The sequence below is a fragment of the Pituophis catenifer genome, unplaced genomic scaffold, assembly GCF_029215685.1.
Source record: "Pituophis catenifer annectens isolate HBS135680 unplaced genomic scaffold, rPitCat1.0.hap2 SCAF_3, whole genome shotgun sequence".
Taxonomy (NCBI): Eukaryota; Metazoa; Chordata; class Lepidosauria; order Squamata; family Colubridae; genus Pituophis; species Pituophis catenifer.
This window is the reverse complement of record NW_027256883.1, coordinates 153,837,782-153,857,328: the sequence shown is the minus strand read 5'-3', so window position 1 is coordinate 153,857,328 and position 19,547 is coordinate 153,837,782. Positions and strand designations below refer to the sequence as shown.

Sequence of the window (19,547 nt, the reverse complement as noted above, 5' to 3'; positions counted from 1 at the left end):
GCAAGATATAAGAGTAGTAATAATTAGATATGTTGGCTGCCTTTTACACCTATCTATCTCAAAGCAGCCATTATATCTTAAGGCTTGATATTAACCCTATTTAATATAAACTACTTACACATTTGTCATAAATACTCACATGTACGCTGAGCACTTTCCTTTCTTTGTGTCTGTGCATTTGAAACCAGTCAACTAATTCTGACTGCGAGAGAGATTTTAACGCGTCAATCTAAAACAGAATAGTTTTTTAAATTAGCATAAGTTTAAATAATGTAGAAATTGACCTATACTTAAACCATCAATATAGGTAGTCTTTGACTTACAACCGTTCATTTAATTACTGTCCAAAGTTACAACGGTGCTGAAAAAAGTGACTTAAAACTGGTGCTCACAGTGTTGCTGCATCCTTATGGTCATATGATCAAAATCTGGGTGCTTGGCAACTGAAATGCATTTGCAATGGTTACAGCATCCCAGGGCCACGTGATCATTATCTGCAACCTTCCCAACCAGCTTTCAATAAGCAAAAGTCAATGGGAAAGCTGGATTTGCTTAACTGCATGATTTGCTTAAAGGCCATGGCAAAAAAGGTAGTGACATTAGACGCAACTCATTTAACTGCGTCACTTAGCAATGTAAGTTCTGTTCCCAATTGTGATTGTAAATTGAGTTCAATCCTGACTTAATTGAACTTATTTATTTGTATTCTGCCTTTATTATTTTTATAAATAACTCAAGGCAGAGAACGTATCCAACACATTTTCCTTCTCCTATTTTCCTCACAACAACTCTGTGAGGTAAAGAAAAAGAGTGACTGGCCCAGAGTCGCCCAGCCAGCTTTCATGGTTAAGGCAAGATTTGAACTCATGGTCTCCCAGTTTCTAGCCTGGTGCCCTAGCCCTTAGACCAAATGGCTCCTTAACTGCCTCCTTATGCTACTGTTAGAACATGGAAAGAGCATACAAATATTTTTAAACCTAATCCACATGGGAATATTTTTAAAAATTACCTCCCGAACCAGTCTGTCAAATAGATATTGCTGAGTCACTACTTCTGTCCAGTTCCTATCCACTTCTTCACCAAGATGAGAATCTTCACATTCTTTTAATTTAATGAGAGCTGTGACCTAGTGTAGAGAAGACATCATTTTTTTCAAAATAGTAGTAAAGCATCCCTATTACAGATTCGTCTAGTATTTTGAAAGTTAGTGTGTTAATGCTATGAGCTTTTATCAATTAAGCATATGTGATCCAATGAGACCAATTTATACTATCTAGATCTTCCATTTCTACTACATCTCATGTTAGTCCTCATTAAAAATAGGTATCAAAGTTGGGAAACTGATTTCTGATAGTTTTGGTTCTCTAATCCTTTTGTAATTACAGTTTAAGTATAACTTGAGTTCAGATTCTATTTTTAAATCTATAAATAGATGGTAATAGTCCTATTGAATTAATCAGATAAAATTCTTCTGCATAATTAAGTGATAGTATAACTTCAGTACTGCCCTTATGCTATTCTGGACTTCATAAACTTTGAACAAGCACCAGAAAAAAACTATTTTACTGTTTTGGTGGACAACCAAACCTGTTGATCAAGCATTTATTGAAAAAGATTTCTAGAAAAGTAATAAAGAGGAGATAATAGCCATTACCTGCGTCTTGAAGGATTCTTCAGTCATATTTTTGAGTTTTTCTTCAAAGCACAAAAAAAATTCTTCTATCTTCTTATCCACTACTTCTGAACTGAGAAATAAATCACAAGTATGTATTCTGTCTAATATTATGCATTTAGTTCAGTTCCATGTTATGTTCTTGAATTTTCTACTATTAAGTATTGAGAAACAGCAAGGTGAAACTGACTGCAACTGCATGAAGTGCAAATCAAGTGAAAGCCAAATGGGAACAACAGGAGTGTATTTTGTACCCCGCTGATGTCTTCTGCTAACATCTTATTGCAATATTTCAAAGCATTTTTTAAAATTTAAGCTTAGCTCATTGGTTCTGTTCTTATGACACTTTACAGTAATTTATACCACCTAAACACCCAAAAATTACATTAGGTTAAATTGTGCTGTTTTGTGGTGCCCAGTCATTAACTTTGCTTTTTCAAGGGTTAAATCTGTTTAATACCTTCATATATAGCAAGTGATAGTGGTGAAAAGAGCCTTGATAGTACAGTGGTTTAGTGCACCCTGTTATTAACACAGCTGCCTGCAATTTCTGCTGGTTCGAATCTCTCCAAGGCTCAAGGTTGACTCAGCCTTCCATCCTTTCTAAGGTAGGTGAAATGAGGACCCAGTTTGTGGGGGCAATAAGCTGACTTTGTATAAATATACAAAAGGATGAAGGCTATTGCTTAGCGCATTGTAAGCCGCCCTGAGTCTCCGGAGAAGGGTGGCATATAAATCAAATTTAAAAAAAAAAAAAATGTGTGTGTGTGTAGTCGCCTGGACCGTGATGTATATGCACAATCAAATTTATCTGCTGCCCATCTCACAATTCAGGCGAGATTGCACACATCCAAGAAAAAAAGTTAAAGAAAGCCTCTTACTCTGAGGATATTTTTCATAAAACATCTAATCTGAAAAACCTTTTGAGTTTACAGGGCTAAAAGAAAAAGTGAAATTCAAATATCCTACTCACTTGTATTTGGTTGCCTGTGTGGCTACAGTAACGGAGAATCCAAGGATCCCAGATGTATTCCTACAAGTTGCATAGACATGATATCTAAAAATGAAAGGAGAGAGAAATTGCACAAATTTGCTCTTAAACTGCAAGCAAGCTGACAACTCAGCTACTTTCATTTAAATACTGGTATGATATATGCTAAGAATAGCTCTTGGAACTAGCTGAACATCTGTCAACAACATTATTTTGTGTAGGAACTGCAAGCTGTTATTAACAATGGAGAAGGGTGTGTTTTTTTGATGGAGCAATTTTTGCTAACGAACAAAACTCCAAATATTTTTTATAATTTTGCTAGATTAATGCTCAAGTATTGGTCAAAGATGTTTTCAGTTAAAAGATTACAGGGAACAGACTCATGATTAAAAATGATATATACTTTCAGGGGATGGGGGTTGCATCTCTTGAGGGCTTAGTGGAACCTTCTGGAATAGAAGAAAACTAGTATTTACATTAATTCAGTATACAGATTTTCTCTCTTCCAATACGGCAGTAAATAGAACCTTACCCTAAGGTTTGCTTGGTTCGAAGAAAGTCAAAACAAGGCTCTTCCATATACATCTGAAATTCAATAGTATTTCAATTCAATATACCTGGTGTATCTCTAAGACATTTTTTAATAAGGAAGCAATTTAAAACATGCTTTAATTAAATAAATGCCACTTTTAACAGGCTTATTGAGATATAAATAAAAGCTAAATCTACATAGAATATTGTGGGCAGAGAAGTCTGTGCATGTCCCAGATACAAGAAAGAAAGGTACTCCAAAACTTTTAAGAATTAGTTATTCCCCCTGTAAAAAGCTGACTTAACTTCATCCTACAAATTGCACTGTTGCAAAAAAAAAAAAAAAACCCAATACCTGATGATTGCTTTTTTGGTTTCTAAATTGTCTTTCCACTGTTGAGTATCTCAACTATGCATTAATATTACTATGATAGTTTCAGAATCTCAGTTAATAGTTGGACTATGCATATAGTGGGTCAGTTACAAAATTTTGCTTTGCTATAGGGAACAATTATACACATGCGCTTTACTGTGTGTGTAGTCAAAACACAGGATATTATACTGTGCATTAAACAGATTATGTGGGAGATGGAGGATTCAAAAACACAGACAGGGTTATTTCTGAGCCTCATGTACTATTTGTTTTAATCATCCTTTCGCTATATGTCTTCCCAGATTTTTTTTTATCATTAGCCTTATTACAGTTTCACCATAAACTCCTAACTATGATCTTCTACGGTGTACATTGTACACCAGATACTAATATGAGCTGACCATCAAGATTTATGTAATTCTGTTTTTACAAAGTAATCCAAGCTTACCACAAGCAATTCCATGAGGGAATATTCTCTTAAATTCCTGGCTCCTGACTGAAAAAGAAACAAAAAGGCAATAATGAAGAAAGTCAAATTTTGTTCTGCAACTACAATAACCTTTCAAAAGGCACTGAATGATGCAGTATTCAACAAATCATTAATAAAATACTACTATGGCGTTCCAGCAGTCATTTGAACCTAATTAAAGAGCATGTAGTGTGGAAGTAGTAGAGTTGGGATGGGCACAATTGTCCAACACAGCTGAAAGGAAGTATTAAGGAAAAAATTGAAAGCTTTTAGTTGCATTGTAAATTGAAGACTGCTTGAAACATTCCAAAACTAGCAATACTGAAAATGTGTGTTAAAGGTTTAGTATGATTGAAACCACAACTTCCCTAAATATTCTAGCAATTATGAAATAATATATGTACCATACCAAACTTCAGATATCTCAGTGTGATTATTTCTTCCAACTGTTAAGTTTTTGAAATGGCTATTGAATTACTGATGTCTTTCTTTGTAAGAAATACATAACTTTTATATGAAAAAAGATGTGTTTATGTGTGTGCATGTGGGATCATCAAGCCACAGAACAAAAGACCATAGTACTTTCTGCTCTGTATATCACATCAGATGATGGTGAGAAAATCTCATTTATGAACATATCAGGAAAAAAGAGCTTTGCAGGGAAAAGCTTTGCCCTGAGTCTCTGGAGAAGGGCGGCATATAAATCAATTAAAAAAAAAAAAATCAGCCTAGTTTTCTCTATGGCTACTTTTCTCTACTTTTCTCTTCAGTTATGATTGGAAATGACTGGTTGAAAATAAATTTAAAGATGTCCAGGATAGGTTATTTCAGTTACAAGCAAGACAGGAAAATTTATTGCTGTAAGCCAACATTGTCTGAATAAACAAACACACCAGAGGAACTCGGCTAAAATGTAGGGAAAATTGGAAGGAGGAGAAGGATCTCAATGCAGAAAGAGAGAAAAACAACACAAACCCAACTCCTCCTATAAAAATTACATTCATCTGAAAAGAAAATATCCATCTATTTATAGACAGCCATATAGGTAATAGTCTTTATACTATGAAATTCAAGTTATGCATGAAACACACTAAACAACAAATTAATCACAAAACAGTTAATGCGCCCATTTTTTACATCATAGTACCTGATAGTAGACTGTCACTTCTGAATTGGCATCCCCTTTATTAAGTGTCTTCACTTTGCACAATAGATGGGCACATGGTAAATCCATCACACGGAACTGAACTGGACACGGATGCACTAGAGGCAGGAAGTTCAATTTCCTAGAAAGAGTTTGAACATTAAAATGTTGCCACTTGTTCTTTGTCTTATTTATTAACTCAGCTTAACAAGAGTAAAAAAACATTCTAGCAATGAAAACTGCAAAGGAGGGAAATATATACGGTAATTAGTTAAATAATTGAATTGGTCACCTTTTTCAAAATGTTGCAAGATAAGCTTGCTTTACAACACGCGTTTCACTTCTTTTAAAGAAAAGCAAATCTATGTTAGAGAAAAGTGTTGAACTAAAATTGTTAAAGATTTGTACAGTCTAGGAACCCCCGAAGTTGGATAAGGCCATTTTGAGAATAATGCTTCTTAAACACAGTGCTTCATTTAAAGTATAATTACGGCTTCTGAAATTACTCTTTTATATGTATGTGCAAATTAGAATGCATAGGTAATCAATTGACTATAATTCAAATGTTCCTTAATTCAATTAATTTAAATTGAATAATAGCCCCAGTTTATAACACTTATACTGAAATGTTGGCAGCTGTTATAAACTTATAATTCTCAATATAAAGATAAATATACTTACTCGATAACGTAATTCAAAAATTCTTTTGATTCCTGGAAGAAAAGAGAGATGTTAACATTGTGACTAGAAATAAAACAAGAGTAACAGTGGGCATTATTATATTATCTACATAGGAGCCGTGTGGTGGCACAGTGGTTAGAATGCAGTATTGCAATTCTATCCGTGGTTAGGAAAAAAACCTTACATAAATGCCTTTGGAATATGACACAGTTGTAAAACAGTCCAAAAACACCTAATATTCGTGCGTAGGACTAGATGTGTTATGCTCCACTATTTTTCATTACTTGCACAGAAAAGTGCTTTTTTCATCATATTATGAATTAATATTTACTTATTTGATTTATATTGAAAATAGTTTGTTAATGGGTTCTGTTTGACAAGGTGTGTACTAAAGCATCAAACGAGAGAAAACTGGCACGAAAGTCAGAACTGCCAGATAGTTTTCTCATATAGTGTCAGTCAAAGGTTAAGCAAAGAAAATCACAGATGACAAGATAGTTTATACATGCAAGTTAAGCTGTTGAAATACTCACGGAGCTTGTGAAGTTTCCCTGGACAAGGCCCTCTGCAAAGAGCTGAGATTTGAAAGCCTTCACAAACAACAGCAGAGAATCTACTGAGAGCCCCTTCATAAGAGCCTCATATTTGTCTGTCATAGACCACCGACAATGTTCCAGGATTAAGAGACGTATATCTCTGTGCCACAGGAGAAATACTCATCATTACATATTTACTGAAAGTATGTTGGCTTTAACAGCATTGCCTATAAGCTACATTTGGATCCAAAAATAAATGCATTTGAATGTACCCAAACTTGGTTCACCCCCACCCCTTTCCTTTTTATTATTTGGAGACAACATCATTCCAAGTACAAAACCATAATTGGGACATGTGTACTTTTGTATAATTTACATACTTTTTACATAAATATTCTGTACATTACATATATTTGAATTTAATATGCATTTGATTTTTACAGACACCTCCCTCCCCACACAACTGACTATACTGTAACTAAATATGTGGATTTTTAAACAATTTGGGGATAGGAATGATTAAGGGAAGGAAATCATTCTCCAACATGTAGGCATAAAGGGGTGGGAGATCAAATCTGTTTCTATAAATGAAGGGCAAGAAGAAATATAGGAAAACTTCAAAGAAAACTGCTCATAAAAGACAATCTGCTCATAAAATACCAAACAAGACCCAGTCATGGTTCTTGTTTCTTGAACGGCAATTCGGTCCTTTAGTTCTAGGTGCAATTTTTATATAGTGAAAAATTTAATAAATATGGCACAAGACAGTGTATTTTCTTATCTGGTATTTTCTAAACCAATGCAGCTGTCACTCAAAGTAAATTGAACACTCAAGTGGCTTATTGCAGTAATCGATATGGAGATCACCTCCCAATTATTCTCATAAGTATTACAAGTATCAATCCTCTAGTCTTATGAACATGCAATATTTCATCCCTACCTTGTTCTTATTATCAATGTATATATACCAGGGGTGAAATGCTCCCGGTTCAGACCAGATCGCCCGATCCGGTAGCGATGGAGGTGGGTGGTTCGGAGAACCGGTAGCAAAAATCCCTGCCCGCCCCATGCCCAGCTGAGCCGCGCTATCATCAGAGGCTTTTTTCTTTTTTAAAAAAACCCTCTGCCAATCAAGGCAACTCAGCTGGGATCGTCAGAGCCTTTTGAAAGCATTTTTTTACAACCTCTTCGCCGAAGAGGTTGTAGAAAAAATGATTTTAAAAGTTAAAAAAAAAAATTGCCACGCCCACTGTCACATTACCCCCCCACCAAGCCACACCCACAGAACCAGTAGTAACAAATTTTAGATTTCACCACTGATAAGATACCCAATGTGTATATACCCAATGTATCAAAATATTTCACTGGAATGGATATGGCCAACATTTCTGGGCCTTTTTGAGTTTCTAGCGGGGTGAAATCAGGGATGTGTTTTCAATGATAAATGTTATTTTTGCTGCCCAATTTCAGCAGTTTCTGCTAAGCCAGAAGCCATGAATTAGAAATTCCAGTGACTAGACTCCTTTAAAAATGGATTAGACAATGAACCAAAATCAAAGAAACCACCTTCTTGCATAGCGCAATGACTGAAATCATCCTGGGTCATATACTCCAGACACTTACTTGGCCAGCGTTTCTGGCTTGATAAGGATGTTGAAGTAAGTCTTCTTCAGTTGCTCAGTTATCATCTCAAAAACTTCTGGTGTAAAACTGAAATCAGCTAAATGGTCAATGATGAGCTGAAACAGCAACTACAAGAACAACAATAATAAACTAATTCATTATGACCCTTCTTAAAAAGGACTTTTTCAGAAAGAATTCAAGGCTCAAATAGATCAATACTTACAGGTAGCTTATGATTGAAGCCTTTCACACGAATGATCAATCCATGTTCTCCGGCTACCAGTTTATATTCCAACTGAGCAACATCAGCTTCATATGCAGGTTCAGCAAGGTTGTGTGCAAGGATGTTCACGAAAGTATCAAAGAGCACCACGCTGAGCACATAAATTGAGACAACGGGAGACAAAGGAGAGAATTTGAGAATGTTTTGTTGTGAAACCTTTTGGAATTACACATCCCTTCAAAAACAGCAAAAGTTTTATGACAAAAATCAACAAATTTACAGAAGCAGAATTATAGAATACATCAACCAGTACGGTCAACATTTGTTTTATGCATCATTTGAAATGTTACATTGTGGATAGGACACTCCTGTCATACTTGGATTTGGATCATTTGAAGTATAAAAATCACTAAAATGTTTGCTTTCAATATAATAAATTCTGTTATTTTGAATGCAAAGAGGTTAATATTTTATGTCATGGGCCTTTTAATTAAGAGTCTCCTAATTTAATAAGTTATAACTAACAGCAATGTTGCATCAATTGCTGTTTTACTACATATTGCATTTAGCTATAAAAATGCGTAACGGCATGAGAGCTCCTACTATCAACTATCAGTAGTTGCTATCCCCCAGGAAGTTACTAGTAATAGAAAGATAAGCACACACTCCAAATCTATTTCTTAAACCAGGGTTTCCAAGATTTTTAAGGAACTAGGAGCTGCACTTAATATATTGGGATTGAGGAGGAGGATCAAAGTAGGATGAGTTGTTTAGAGTTAGAGTTCTTTAGTTTGTAAAACTAAGTTAAACCTATCTTACAGCTTGCAATACTGTATCACCTATTTTCAAAGAGCACTTTGAGTTACAAACAGCAGCAAGAGGCTCTGTAATTCCCTAACTTAAAGCTCGTTTAAAATATTTTTACAGCAAAACAATAAAACAAATCAAGAATTAGACCAAAAGCTATAAATCTTACTTCTCAGCAGATTGCTGGATCAGTGATGAGATCAGATGGAAACGGATATAAGCTGTGAAAAAAAGTTATAATGAGCAGTAGCAAACAATGCAGAATTTTAATCAAGACTATGTATCTCTTCTAGACCTTATATTATGATTCCTTTATAAAAAGAGCAGCTTGACATCTACCATATTTTTCGGAGTATAAGACGCACATGTGTATAAGACGCACCTACCTTTTTTGGTGAGGAAAAGAAGAAAAAGAAATCTCCTACTGCCTCTGAGCAATTTTGCCTCGTTGCAGCAAGCAGCGAACAGCCTGCTTTATTTTCATTTTCGTTTTCAGCATTGTTTGATTAGCACAAGGGAAAAAAAAATCTGCTCCAGCAATTTGCCTCCTTGCAGCAAGCAGCAGAGCCCTGCCCAAAACAGCTGAGAGCAAATCAGCTGAGAGTCGGGAGATGGATCAAAATCAACTTGTGCTAATTAGTTTGTGCTGAAGCTGAAAGGAGCCGTTTTTTCTTGCTGTTTGCTTGCAAGGAGGTAACTGCTGCGAGGCAGAGGCCAAAGGGTGGGGGCCAGTGGGTGGGGGTGGGGCTACATTTGATGTATAAGATGCACCTAAATTTTCACCCCCTTTTAGGGGGAAAAAAGGTGCGTCTTATACTCAAAAAAATACGGTATGTTGATTAGATTCACTATCCTTTCTAAAGAAGCAGTCTTTCCAGTCCTACAGGCTATATGTTCATGCTCACAGCCATATCATTCACCATGGAAAATTGTTGCACATAAATCAGACCATTTAACACCCTGGCCTCCCTAATGTGAGGGCTTTCTGGCCACTGGTTCTTACAGAATGAAAGCCTTTCCAGGAGAGAATAAAGAGGTAGGGAACTCTAACAAAGCTGTATTAAAAATCTTAAGTGGACATTTAGAAAGATCCTAGAGCAGTGATGGCTAACCTTTTTGCCGTCGCCTGCCAAAAGCAGGGGGAGCAGGGGGGGTCGTGGGTGCATGTGCCCACATCCATAATTCAATGCGCCCTGCCCTCCCGCGCATGCGCACATGACCCCCACACACACTTCCCCCTGCTTTTGGCACGAGATGGTACGGTGGGCCCGGTAGGCCCGTTTTTTCCCCCTCCCCAGGCTCCAGAGGCTTTCTAGGAGCCTGGGGAGGGCAAAAACAGCCTTCCCCATCCCTCCGGAGGCCTTCCAGAGGCCGGAAACAGCCAGTTTCCCGACTTCCGCTGGGACCGGAAGGCCTGAAAATCAGTTGGCCAGCGCGCACATGCGTGCTGGAGCTGAGCTAGGGCAACACCAATACGGCTACTGGTGCCATCTGTGGCCCCCGTGCCATAGGTTCGCCATCACGGTCCTAGAGTGTTTTGTTTTTTGTTTTAATGCTGAGGAGGGAAACAGTTCTAGCACGTCTAGCAAATAGAAGGACATGTACAGGTAGTCCTCCACTTACAACCATTTTTTTTAGTGACCGTTCAAAGTTACAATGGCACTAAAACAAGCGACTTGTGACTGGTTTTCACAACCATTGGAGCATCCTTATGGTCACAAATTTGGATGCTTGGCAACTGGCATCTATTTGTGACAACTGTACTGTCCCAGGGTCCTGTAACCTTCCCAGCTGGCTTCTGACAAGCAAAGTCAATAGGGGGAAGCCAAATTACTCCCTCAACCACACGATTCACTTAATAATTGCATGATTCGCTTAGCAACTGTAGCAAAAAAAGGCTGCAAAATGGAGCAAAACTCATTTAACAACTGCCTTGCTTAGCAATGGAAATTTGGGGCTCAGTTGTGGTTCTAAATCGAAGACTATCTGTACAGTGGTCCACAAATCAGTGATCAAATACTGAGCTTGACATTCTACTACCAACATAAAGGGTAAAGTTATTAGAGTCAAGAAATTATCTCAAACCAGAAGACAATGTTGAAATGACAGCTCAGGTTGTGTTATCTTCATTTTAGAAACTGAAAACAGCTAAGCTGTAACACAGAAATGGAATAGAAACCACTGGTTTTGTCTTAAGCAATATATTATATATCAATGTATTGCTTGAGGTAAAATTTCCATCAGATGATCCTCAATTATAAGTGGTTCCATGGATGAAACTTAAAGGCTAAAAAGTGAGGATTTTTTTAAAAATAGAAAACCCATTTTATGTTAGGAAATATATTTGTAGTATTATTTTTAAATGCCCTTTGATACATTTAAATTCTAAAACCCACTCAATGCCAAGTTGATAGTGCAACTCAACAGAAATGACACATATGCACAGTGAAACATTGATATGGGTTTAATGCTAGACAACATTGCCCAGAGATTTATCTGGAATAAAATTGCCACATGAGAAATTAAAAGGAATAAGTGCTGTCTTAGTCGTAGGTGGAGGTTCATTAGGAGTTTTATTCAAAGACACCACAAAATAGTTACCTTTAGGGATTTTGAATTTGTCATCCTTCTTGTACCACAAACAACCTTGCTGGGAACTCATTATATTGATTGGATATTCTGTCTGAGGGCAATCAGGATCCTTCAAAGCAAAATCAGTTGCTAAAATGATGAAAGATGGGGTCATTATTTCACATCAACAAACAAGTATTATCTATCATAAAATGCTTAAACCTGTTTATAATTAAGCAAACAAATGGCACGAGCGTTTCTGTAACAACAAACGTTGGATTCCCTTAATTTCCCCTAATTCTTATGGGTCCAACATGGCAGAAATCTAACAGGATAAATCTGTTCTGTTACTTACAGACATCTTTCTTTTAAAATGGCAAAACAATAATAGCATACATAGAACAATTATATTTTAGACTATTTAGGAGGAATTCATAAGTCACTCACCAATGTATCTATTTTCTTCTGGCAGGTGTAAATCAGGATTTAATTCGAAGTCACTGGCCCATGTATCACTCCAGTGTTGATCAACATCTGTAAATATTAATATTACAAATAGTTTGGTAAAACCACCCCTGAGAAAAATGATAAACCTAGTTGTAGTGATATGCATAGGTAAGATACACTGTTCTGATTCTTCTCTCATTTAATGTTAAAATCACTTATGGATGAAGAAAGTAATTAGTGTAAGGCTTGTTGGGCTAGTTTCCAGTAATTTTTCTTTTTGAGCTGCCTCTAGTTTGTATTGCTACGATCAAAAACAAGAGGAAGACAACAAATAAACTAGAGGAAAAAGCCAGAAATCCATAAATAAAAAAAACTTTCAACTACATCACAGTTTATATGAAATCAAACCGAATCCAAGTTTTTTATACTCTGAATTTTAATTCCTGAAATTTAGACAGACACACTATTCTTGTACCTTCAACACTGTATTGTGTCCCAAACCATTTCTCCTTTAGATGACACTGGCCTTCATGGGAGGCAGATAATAAAATAAGATTGGCTTGACTGGGAATCAGTTGGTTAAGTGCTTTAGCAATTATCTGTGAAAAAAAAAAAAGATTCAAATAAAACTTCCAGATCTTTATTTGACTTCATTTTGAAACGAATGGTAAATCCTGAAGTAATAATGTTTACCTTCTAAAACAGAACTCATGGTAAAAGTATTTTCCTATCGTCCAAGGTCAGAGTTATCTTATATATTAACCAAGAGCTTTAAATTTTTCGCCTACCTCTGGATTATATTCAAAGAGAAGTTGGTCTCCTGTCAAAATATCCTCCTTTGGAAAGAGCTGCATATTTTCACAAAGACTTTCTACATATTCAACCGGATCAGTCTGAAAAACAAATCATTTTGCTTCATGATATGATCCTTTGAATATTTTTTTCCATGTAAGCTAACTTGCAGATTAATGTAGACCATCATTTTCCCTACAGTTTGGACACTGACTTTCACAGTTGCTTTGAATGAAGAAGGGAGATAAACTCCAAATTCTTAAGACATATCAGCAGAATATAATTTAAATCACTAACATTCTGATCAGTTATGTTATTTCTATGTTTACCTGGTATACGTCATCAATAGAAGGAGAACCCAGCATCAATAGAAGGAGAACCCAAAATTTGTGGAAGCATAGAAATATTTTTTTAAAAACCCCAACAATTCTTAGAGATGATAACAAACATCTGAATGAAAGATCGTATGTTTAGGGGTAATGGAAGGTTAAGTATTAATTTGAGTTGAAAACCAAAAAGGGAAATTTAAAGAATTAAAAATATGTAATGAGACAGGAGTCGATACCACAACCAAATAATCAGAAGAAGAGTGTTAATATTTTGCATGACATAAATCTGATCATCGCAATACCTGTTCTTGGTAATGGAATTCATTAGCCTCAATCTTCTGGATCTCTTCCCATATTCTGTGGATGAAAGCAGTGTATCTTCAATATATTTTTGTTAAGAATATATATTTCCAGAAATAAAGGTTTCAGAGTAAAAGCATGAACACTCAAATACTCAGCTGCCATGCCAAAAAGGGCAGCTTTTGTCATTTATCAATAAGGGTAGAACATGTCTGACTCTGTTCTGACAAATTCAAGGACCCAAATATGCCTCATCCCCTTAGAGCAAGGCTGTCAAACTCCCGGGCCATGGGACCGGATATGTCACACGCTGCCCATGCACATGCCCATGCCCAGTTTAGCAAAGGGAGAAAAAGTCCTGATACGTCACATGACACCGCCGTGACGACATGAGTTTGACATTCCTGCCTTAGAGCCTCCTAGGTCAAAATGTGAATGCCTTCCCCCTTCCAAATTTAGAAAATACACTTTTACTATGCATCTGTTATGAGACTACTTTCAATTGATTTTAGACAGGTAACAGATACCTTATCTGTGTAAAGTAATTGTTTGTTAATATTTTTATTCTCAAGAATGGTGTATTTAAGAAAAAGTTATTTACAAAGAGTGTTTGTAAGTACCATAATTACTGTATTCAGTCATTTTTTTCTAATCTTCTGCTGTTCAGGTTTTTGAATTATATTCATCTTTAACCAACACAGCCAGTGAGTGAACTGAACAGTGGGTTGGAGAAAAGAATAGTACCTTTGGAAAGAAGTATTTTCACCCCTCTGAACTTCCAGTTTCTCCATATAGTTTTAACAGCTATGTATTATGTCAGCTCAAATATGCAAAATACAGAAAAAAGAAGGAAAAACACCAATAACACTAACTTTTCTTGACTAAAATCAAACAGAGATTTCATTACCTTTGCTCAGGTCCTGCTTGCTGCAACATTTTCAAGTACTGGAATACAACGTGAGCAACCTGAAAAAGGAAAGGTTCAAAATTTTCAAGTCGTGGACATCTGTAATAAGCTAAAAGAATAAGCATTCTAAACTGCAATTCAAATTTACCTCATAGAAATGCTTGTAACCTTCATCAGTCAGGGTCACACAAATACTGAAGACAGAGTAGGTTGAATTTTGCTCAAACCCGGTCTCACCATTTCCTCCATACAATGCAAGTGCCCAGAATCTGGAAAAAACATTTACCATACTCTTACAAAAATTAAGAAGCACAAAGTATTACAAATTTTAATATATGTTTCCAACGTAGCACCAATGATTTGTAACTCTAATTATGTGCACTGCTGGAGGAAAATCTAAAAATATTTAACAAATGAACTTCCCTCAGAGGCTCAGCCTTGAAAAAGATAATATATGTAAGGAAGTGATATTGCCTGTGGTTATTTCTGTTTTAGTCCGCTGTGTTTAGCTATTTTGATCCTATTTGCCTATCTGGCTTGGTTTAAGCCGGGGCAGGCAACTATGGCATTTTTATGACTGGTGGACTTCAACTCACAGAATTCCTGAGCCAGTATGGCTAGCTCAGGAATTCTGGGAGTTAAAGTCCATCGGTCATAAAGTTGCCAGTTTCCCACCCCAGGTTTAAGCAACGGTAGTATAATTTGGGCTAGTGTATTGTGCTTAGTTCGGAGGTTTTTTTGTGCCATGTGCTTTTCAATTTTTTTCCCCTGATTTAAGGGGCAACTATATTATCTACAATTGGGGACTCAACTGTGTTTATTTTGATTTCATTTTCTCAGGCACAATATTTTTTTAATATCACTAGTTTGTCTTTTGAAAAAGGGTTGGTTGGTTACTGCTATTTTGTGAATGAAAAGTTCTCCCAATCCTACTGTAGAGCTTTTTCACATGATCATTCCCAACACTCAATATTCTAGATCTTCCCAAATGCCTTTAGATCCCTTATCTGGGTGTTGCCATTTAGGCTAATACCAGTTTTACTGTCTGCAATTCTTTGCTTGCTTGACAAGTAAAGACAAGCCTAAGGGAAGCCTTGAAGATGGGATGGAGAAGCCTTCCTTTATTTAATTCTACAGAACAGCATCTGATCTCTTGGCACTGCATCAGAAGCCAAATTGGTTTGTTTTGTTGCTTTCTAGTGATGTTTTGTTAAAGCTTGGTGGAGCTACTTCAACACCTTCTTGTTGGAGGAGTTAAAGTGGAATGCCTCATGTTTTTTTTCCTGTGCTGAGAAAGCATCATGCCAGGGAACAGAATCCAGGTGATTCCTGAAATGAAGTGGCACTACTTCACATGACCCTTCTAAAGTGTTCTGCTTAAGGCTTTCAAGCAAGGGTCTTCTTCAATCTCAGCATAGTTTATGACTGTCTTTAGCTTGGTCACTGAGTAAAGGGGCAGGATGCTCAACAATGAATATACTACAGAAATAAGTAACAATATACGGTATATACTTTTTCAACTTAGTAAATGTGGATTCCTTGTTTTCATTATTTATCATGGGAAATACCAGCAATTTTCATTTGTATACATACTTTTTCCTAAGATATGAAAGAATGCTTCCTTTTCCTTCATGTCCAACAAGCCAAGAAATGTAGTGAAGTGGCTTCACTCTACAAAGTAAAAAAACATTAACTGTAATTTGAAAATTCCAATTTCTAATCATTATAAAAAAATGTCTGTAAAACAGGCAACGCCAAAATGATGGGAATTGGGGGAATAATACTTTACAAAGATCACCTTCCTGGGTTGCCATAAGTAGAACAACATACAGGTAGTTCTCAACTTACAACAGTTCATTTAGTGACCGTTTGAAGTAACAATGGCACTGAAAAAAGTGACTTAAGACCATTTTTCACACTTATGATCATTGCAGTATTCCCATAGTCAAGTAATTTATTATTCAGATGCTTGATGACTGATCCACATTTATGACAGTTGCAGTATCTCGGGGTCATGTGATCCCCTTTTACAACCTTCTGACCAATAAAGTCAATGGGGAAACCAGATTCACTTAACAACGGCATGACTAATTTAACAACTGCAGTCATTCAGTTAACAAATGTGACAAGTGAAATGGGGCAAAACTCACTTAACAAATTTCCCACTTAATAACATAGGTTAATTGTGGTCGTATGTCAAGGATTACCTGTACTTGCTATCATTTAAATTTATTTAATGCAATTATCAAAATTAAATGATCAGCGTGAATACTGCTTATTAGACTTTTAATAAATTTACCTAATCCAATTTCACTGTATATCCATGGAAGTGGGGAGGGAAGGGGTGGGGCAGGAGGGAACAAGAATTTAAAGTTACCTGTAATACTGTTCTTGTGGAGGAAGAGCCCAAGTGATGTTTAAAGAGTGAGTTTTTCGGATTGGAACCACTAAAAATAAAGAAACTTTCCTTATAAATAAATAAAGTCAGGATAATTCCAGATTTCCTCAACATTTCCATATGCGAAACAAAAAACCAGCCTGCATTTTAAAGCTAGAAATTTTAAAACCAATGTGAATACATGGTAGATAGCATTGGTAGATAGATGGCACCCACCCTCTGGAATCAGCTGCCCCCAGAGATAAGGAGAATCCAAGACCTCCATGCCTTCCGCCGTGCCCTTAAAACTTTCCTTTTCCAACAAGCCAGGCTGGCCTAACAAATCCTTTTAAATGATTTTAAATTCGTATGTCTTTTAAATTTTGGGCCAAATTGAGATATTTCTTTTTAATCTGTTCTTAATGTTTGTATTATGTGTTTTTATCTGGCTGTACACCGCCCTGAGTCCCCAGGGAGAAGGGCGGTATATAAATTTGAAGTAAAATAAAAAATAAAAATAAATTGCAGGAGTTATCCAGCTACATCACTCACCTCTGTAAAGTTTAGGAAAATCTGGAGTGTCAAAAGGGTCTGTCAGATGGCCAAATGTTGGTCTGGATACATCACTTGAAAAGAAAGAACACATATATTTATATTTACACACAACTTCCTAATCCAGCAAGGACCATTACAAATCAAATCACTCTATGAGATCAGGCCCTACATATTTTTCAACACCAGTTGTTAAGGGATTATTCAATGCCAGGGATCAAATCCTTAGTCGTAAAAAATTATCAATGTTGTCACTTGTTCAGCAGAAAATATTTCTAACTATGGCAATACAGACACACACAGCCTATAGCTATGAGTAAGGGCTTCTGGATTCAGAATCCTTTTCCTATTTATAAAAATAGCATGCAATTTCTTTATTCCCATTGTTTTGCACTTGGAATTTAGCTTGTACATGTGGAAAAGACAAGAGGGTCTAGATAGCATACAAACAGGTAAAAACCAAATTCTCTATGCAGAGCAACACTTATCTACATCTATCTATCTATCTATCTATCTATCTATCTATCTATCTATCTATCTATCTATCTATCTATCTATCTTATATTTCTTATTTGCTAACCGCCCATCTCCCTCAGATATTTATTGCAACAAGAAATGTATGCATGCTTGGCCAAGATGCCCATCCAATCTTTATCCTTGAGTAAAAAACAGGATCTAATTTTTTTACAATATATTGTGGGAGTGGCATTGATAGCCGGTCTGCTTCTGGATCAAATTCAAAGTGTTGGTCTCACTTTTAAAGCCCTGCATACATACTTGGGGGCAGGTTATTCGAAGGACCTTTTTCTTCCAGCTACATTTGCCTGATCCTCCAGAGCAGGCAGGCAGAGTAATGGGTTCCCTCTCTTAAGGAGATCCACCTTCTCCGTTGTGGCTCCCTCCCTATGGAACATCATCCTTGGGGAAATAAGACTGGCCCCCACCTTGGCACTCTTTCAAAAGAATTTAAAGATATGTTTTTGGGGACCCCGGGATGATATGGAGCCCTTAAACTGGTTGGTTTGGTTGCTGACACTTGGAGGGAGGGGTTACTGGGGTTTCTATTTGGGATTTTATTTCTGAGCTACCCAGAACCACTATGAAACAGGCAATAATATATTTTTTTCTAAATAAATTGATAAATATGTGAACAGAATTTGCCTATATATTGTACAAAGTGTCCTCTCCAACTCATTTGAGTTATATGTGGAAATCTGAAAACTCTCATTAAATCGAATTCTTTTTTTTCTCCTTACTATTAACTTTAGGCAGTTAGCAAAAGAAAATGAATATAACCAGCAGCTGGCAGCAACTGCAGAGGAAAGGATGAGAAACTAAAGACCAGAACTGAGTAAGTCAAATCTCTAATATCAGATAAATTGGAGAATTTTGCACCCAATTTAATATCCTGCTTATTACACACAATAGGAAAATGTATCTTACTTATTTGGAATCTCTGAGAAGATTTCAGTCACCCATTTTTCCAGAGTATCCAAGATTTCTATTGAGGAAGGGAAAAAAAAAGTGGTGGCACATAACTTAGGGAAAACAAGCAGCACATCATTAGGAAAAGACGAGAAAGGTGAGAACCTGTTGTTCAAGCAGCCAATGCCAATATTATAAAGCCCACAGGCTGAATTTCCTTGGAATTTCCTGTGGAACTGCTTCAGATAACTGAAGCAAAAAACATATATAGGATTTTTAAAACTACCTCCTCCTGTGGGGATACCAGATCTAATCTGTAATTATCCAGTGAGTCACACTTAGTAGCAAAGGGAATGTTCTGTAATTTTGAATGAAGAGCTCTTACCTTTTGACTGCACAACTAAAGTCATATAGTTTGCTGAATAATATCGCTGCCAGAATTCCCTCAGCCTGGTATAGGTATCAATCCCATTTTCTTTTGGCTCATGTTTCAGGGTATCTGCATTACCTGTAAATGAAGTTCAAAATGAAGAACTGTTTACAGTTATGAAATCTCTGCTTGAAATTTTTATACTGATCAAAAGGACGAACACTCTTTTCTTCTGCAGGCACAAAATAATACATAACAACTTGGATTTAAACTCATGGGAGTGTAAATCCTGCTGGATCAAGCCAAAGATTATATTAATTTAATGTTTTGTTTTTTTACTGTGACCAGCCAGATCACAGCTTCTTTGGGGCTCACAAATATGAGACAGACATATGTCACTGTAACAGTTATCCAGACGCATGGTCTT

At 36.4% G+C, this 19,547-nt stretch overlaps 1 protein-coding gene across 1 annotated transcript in view; it reads right to left on the bottom strand.

Annotated features, from left to right (window-relative positions):
* Positions 1–19,547, bottom strand: part of NRDC (nardilysin convertase) — a 28,594-nt gene that overhangs the window by 1,066 nt on the left and 7,981 nt on the right. Inside the window, exons 7-30 of the mRNA XM_070941349.1 lie at positions 19,136–19,258; positions 18,769–18,826; positions 17,326–17,399; positions 16,774–16,843; positions 15,990–16,067; positions 14,545–14,665; positions 14,397–14,455; positions 13,492–13,546; positions 12,857–12,961; positions 12,544–12,667; positions 12,069–12,155; positions 11,652–11,771; positions 9,220–9,271; positions 8,244–8,394; positions 8,021–8,148; positions 6,395–6,557; positions 5,862–5,893; positions 5,184–5,322; positions 4,016–4,063; positions 3,196–3,248; positions 2,646–2,729; positions 1,655–1,745; positions 1,010–1,126; positions 140–229 (exon numbers count right to left, since the gene is read on the bottom strand). Coding sequence (XP_070797450.1) covers positions 140–229; positions 1,010–1,126; positions 1,655–1,745; positions 2,646–2,729; positions 3,196–3,248; positions 4,016–4,063; positions 5,184–5,322; positions 5,862–5,893; positions 6,395–6,557; positions 8,021–8,148; positions 8,244–8,394; positions 9,220–9,271; positions 11,652–11,771; positions 12,069–12,155; positions 12,544–12,667; positions 12,857–12,961; positions 13,492–13,546; positions 14,397–14,455; positions 14,545–14,665; positions 15,990–16,067; positions 16,774–16,843; positions 17,326–17,399; positions 18,769–18,826; positions 19,136–19,258 — 2,222 coding nt within the window. The remainder of the gene's footprint in view (positions 1–139; positions 230–1,009; positions 1,127–1,654; positions 1,746–2,645; positions 2,730–3,195; positions 3,249–4,015; positions 4,064–5,183; positions 5,323–5,861; positions 5,894–6,394; positions 6,558–8,020; positions 8,149–8,243; positions 8,395–9,219; positions 9,272–11,651; positions 11,772–12,068; positions 12,156–12,543; positions 12,668–12,856; positions 12,962–13,491; positions 13,547–14,396; positions 14,456–14,544; positions 14,666–15,989; positions 16,068–16,773; positions 16,844–17,325; positions 17,400–18,768; positions 18,827–19,135; positions 19,259–19,547) is intronic.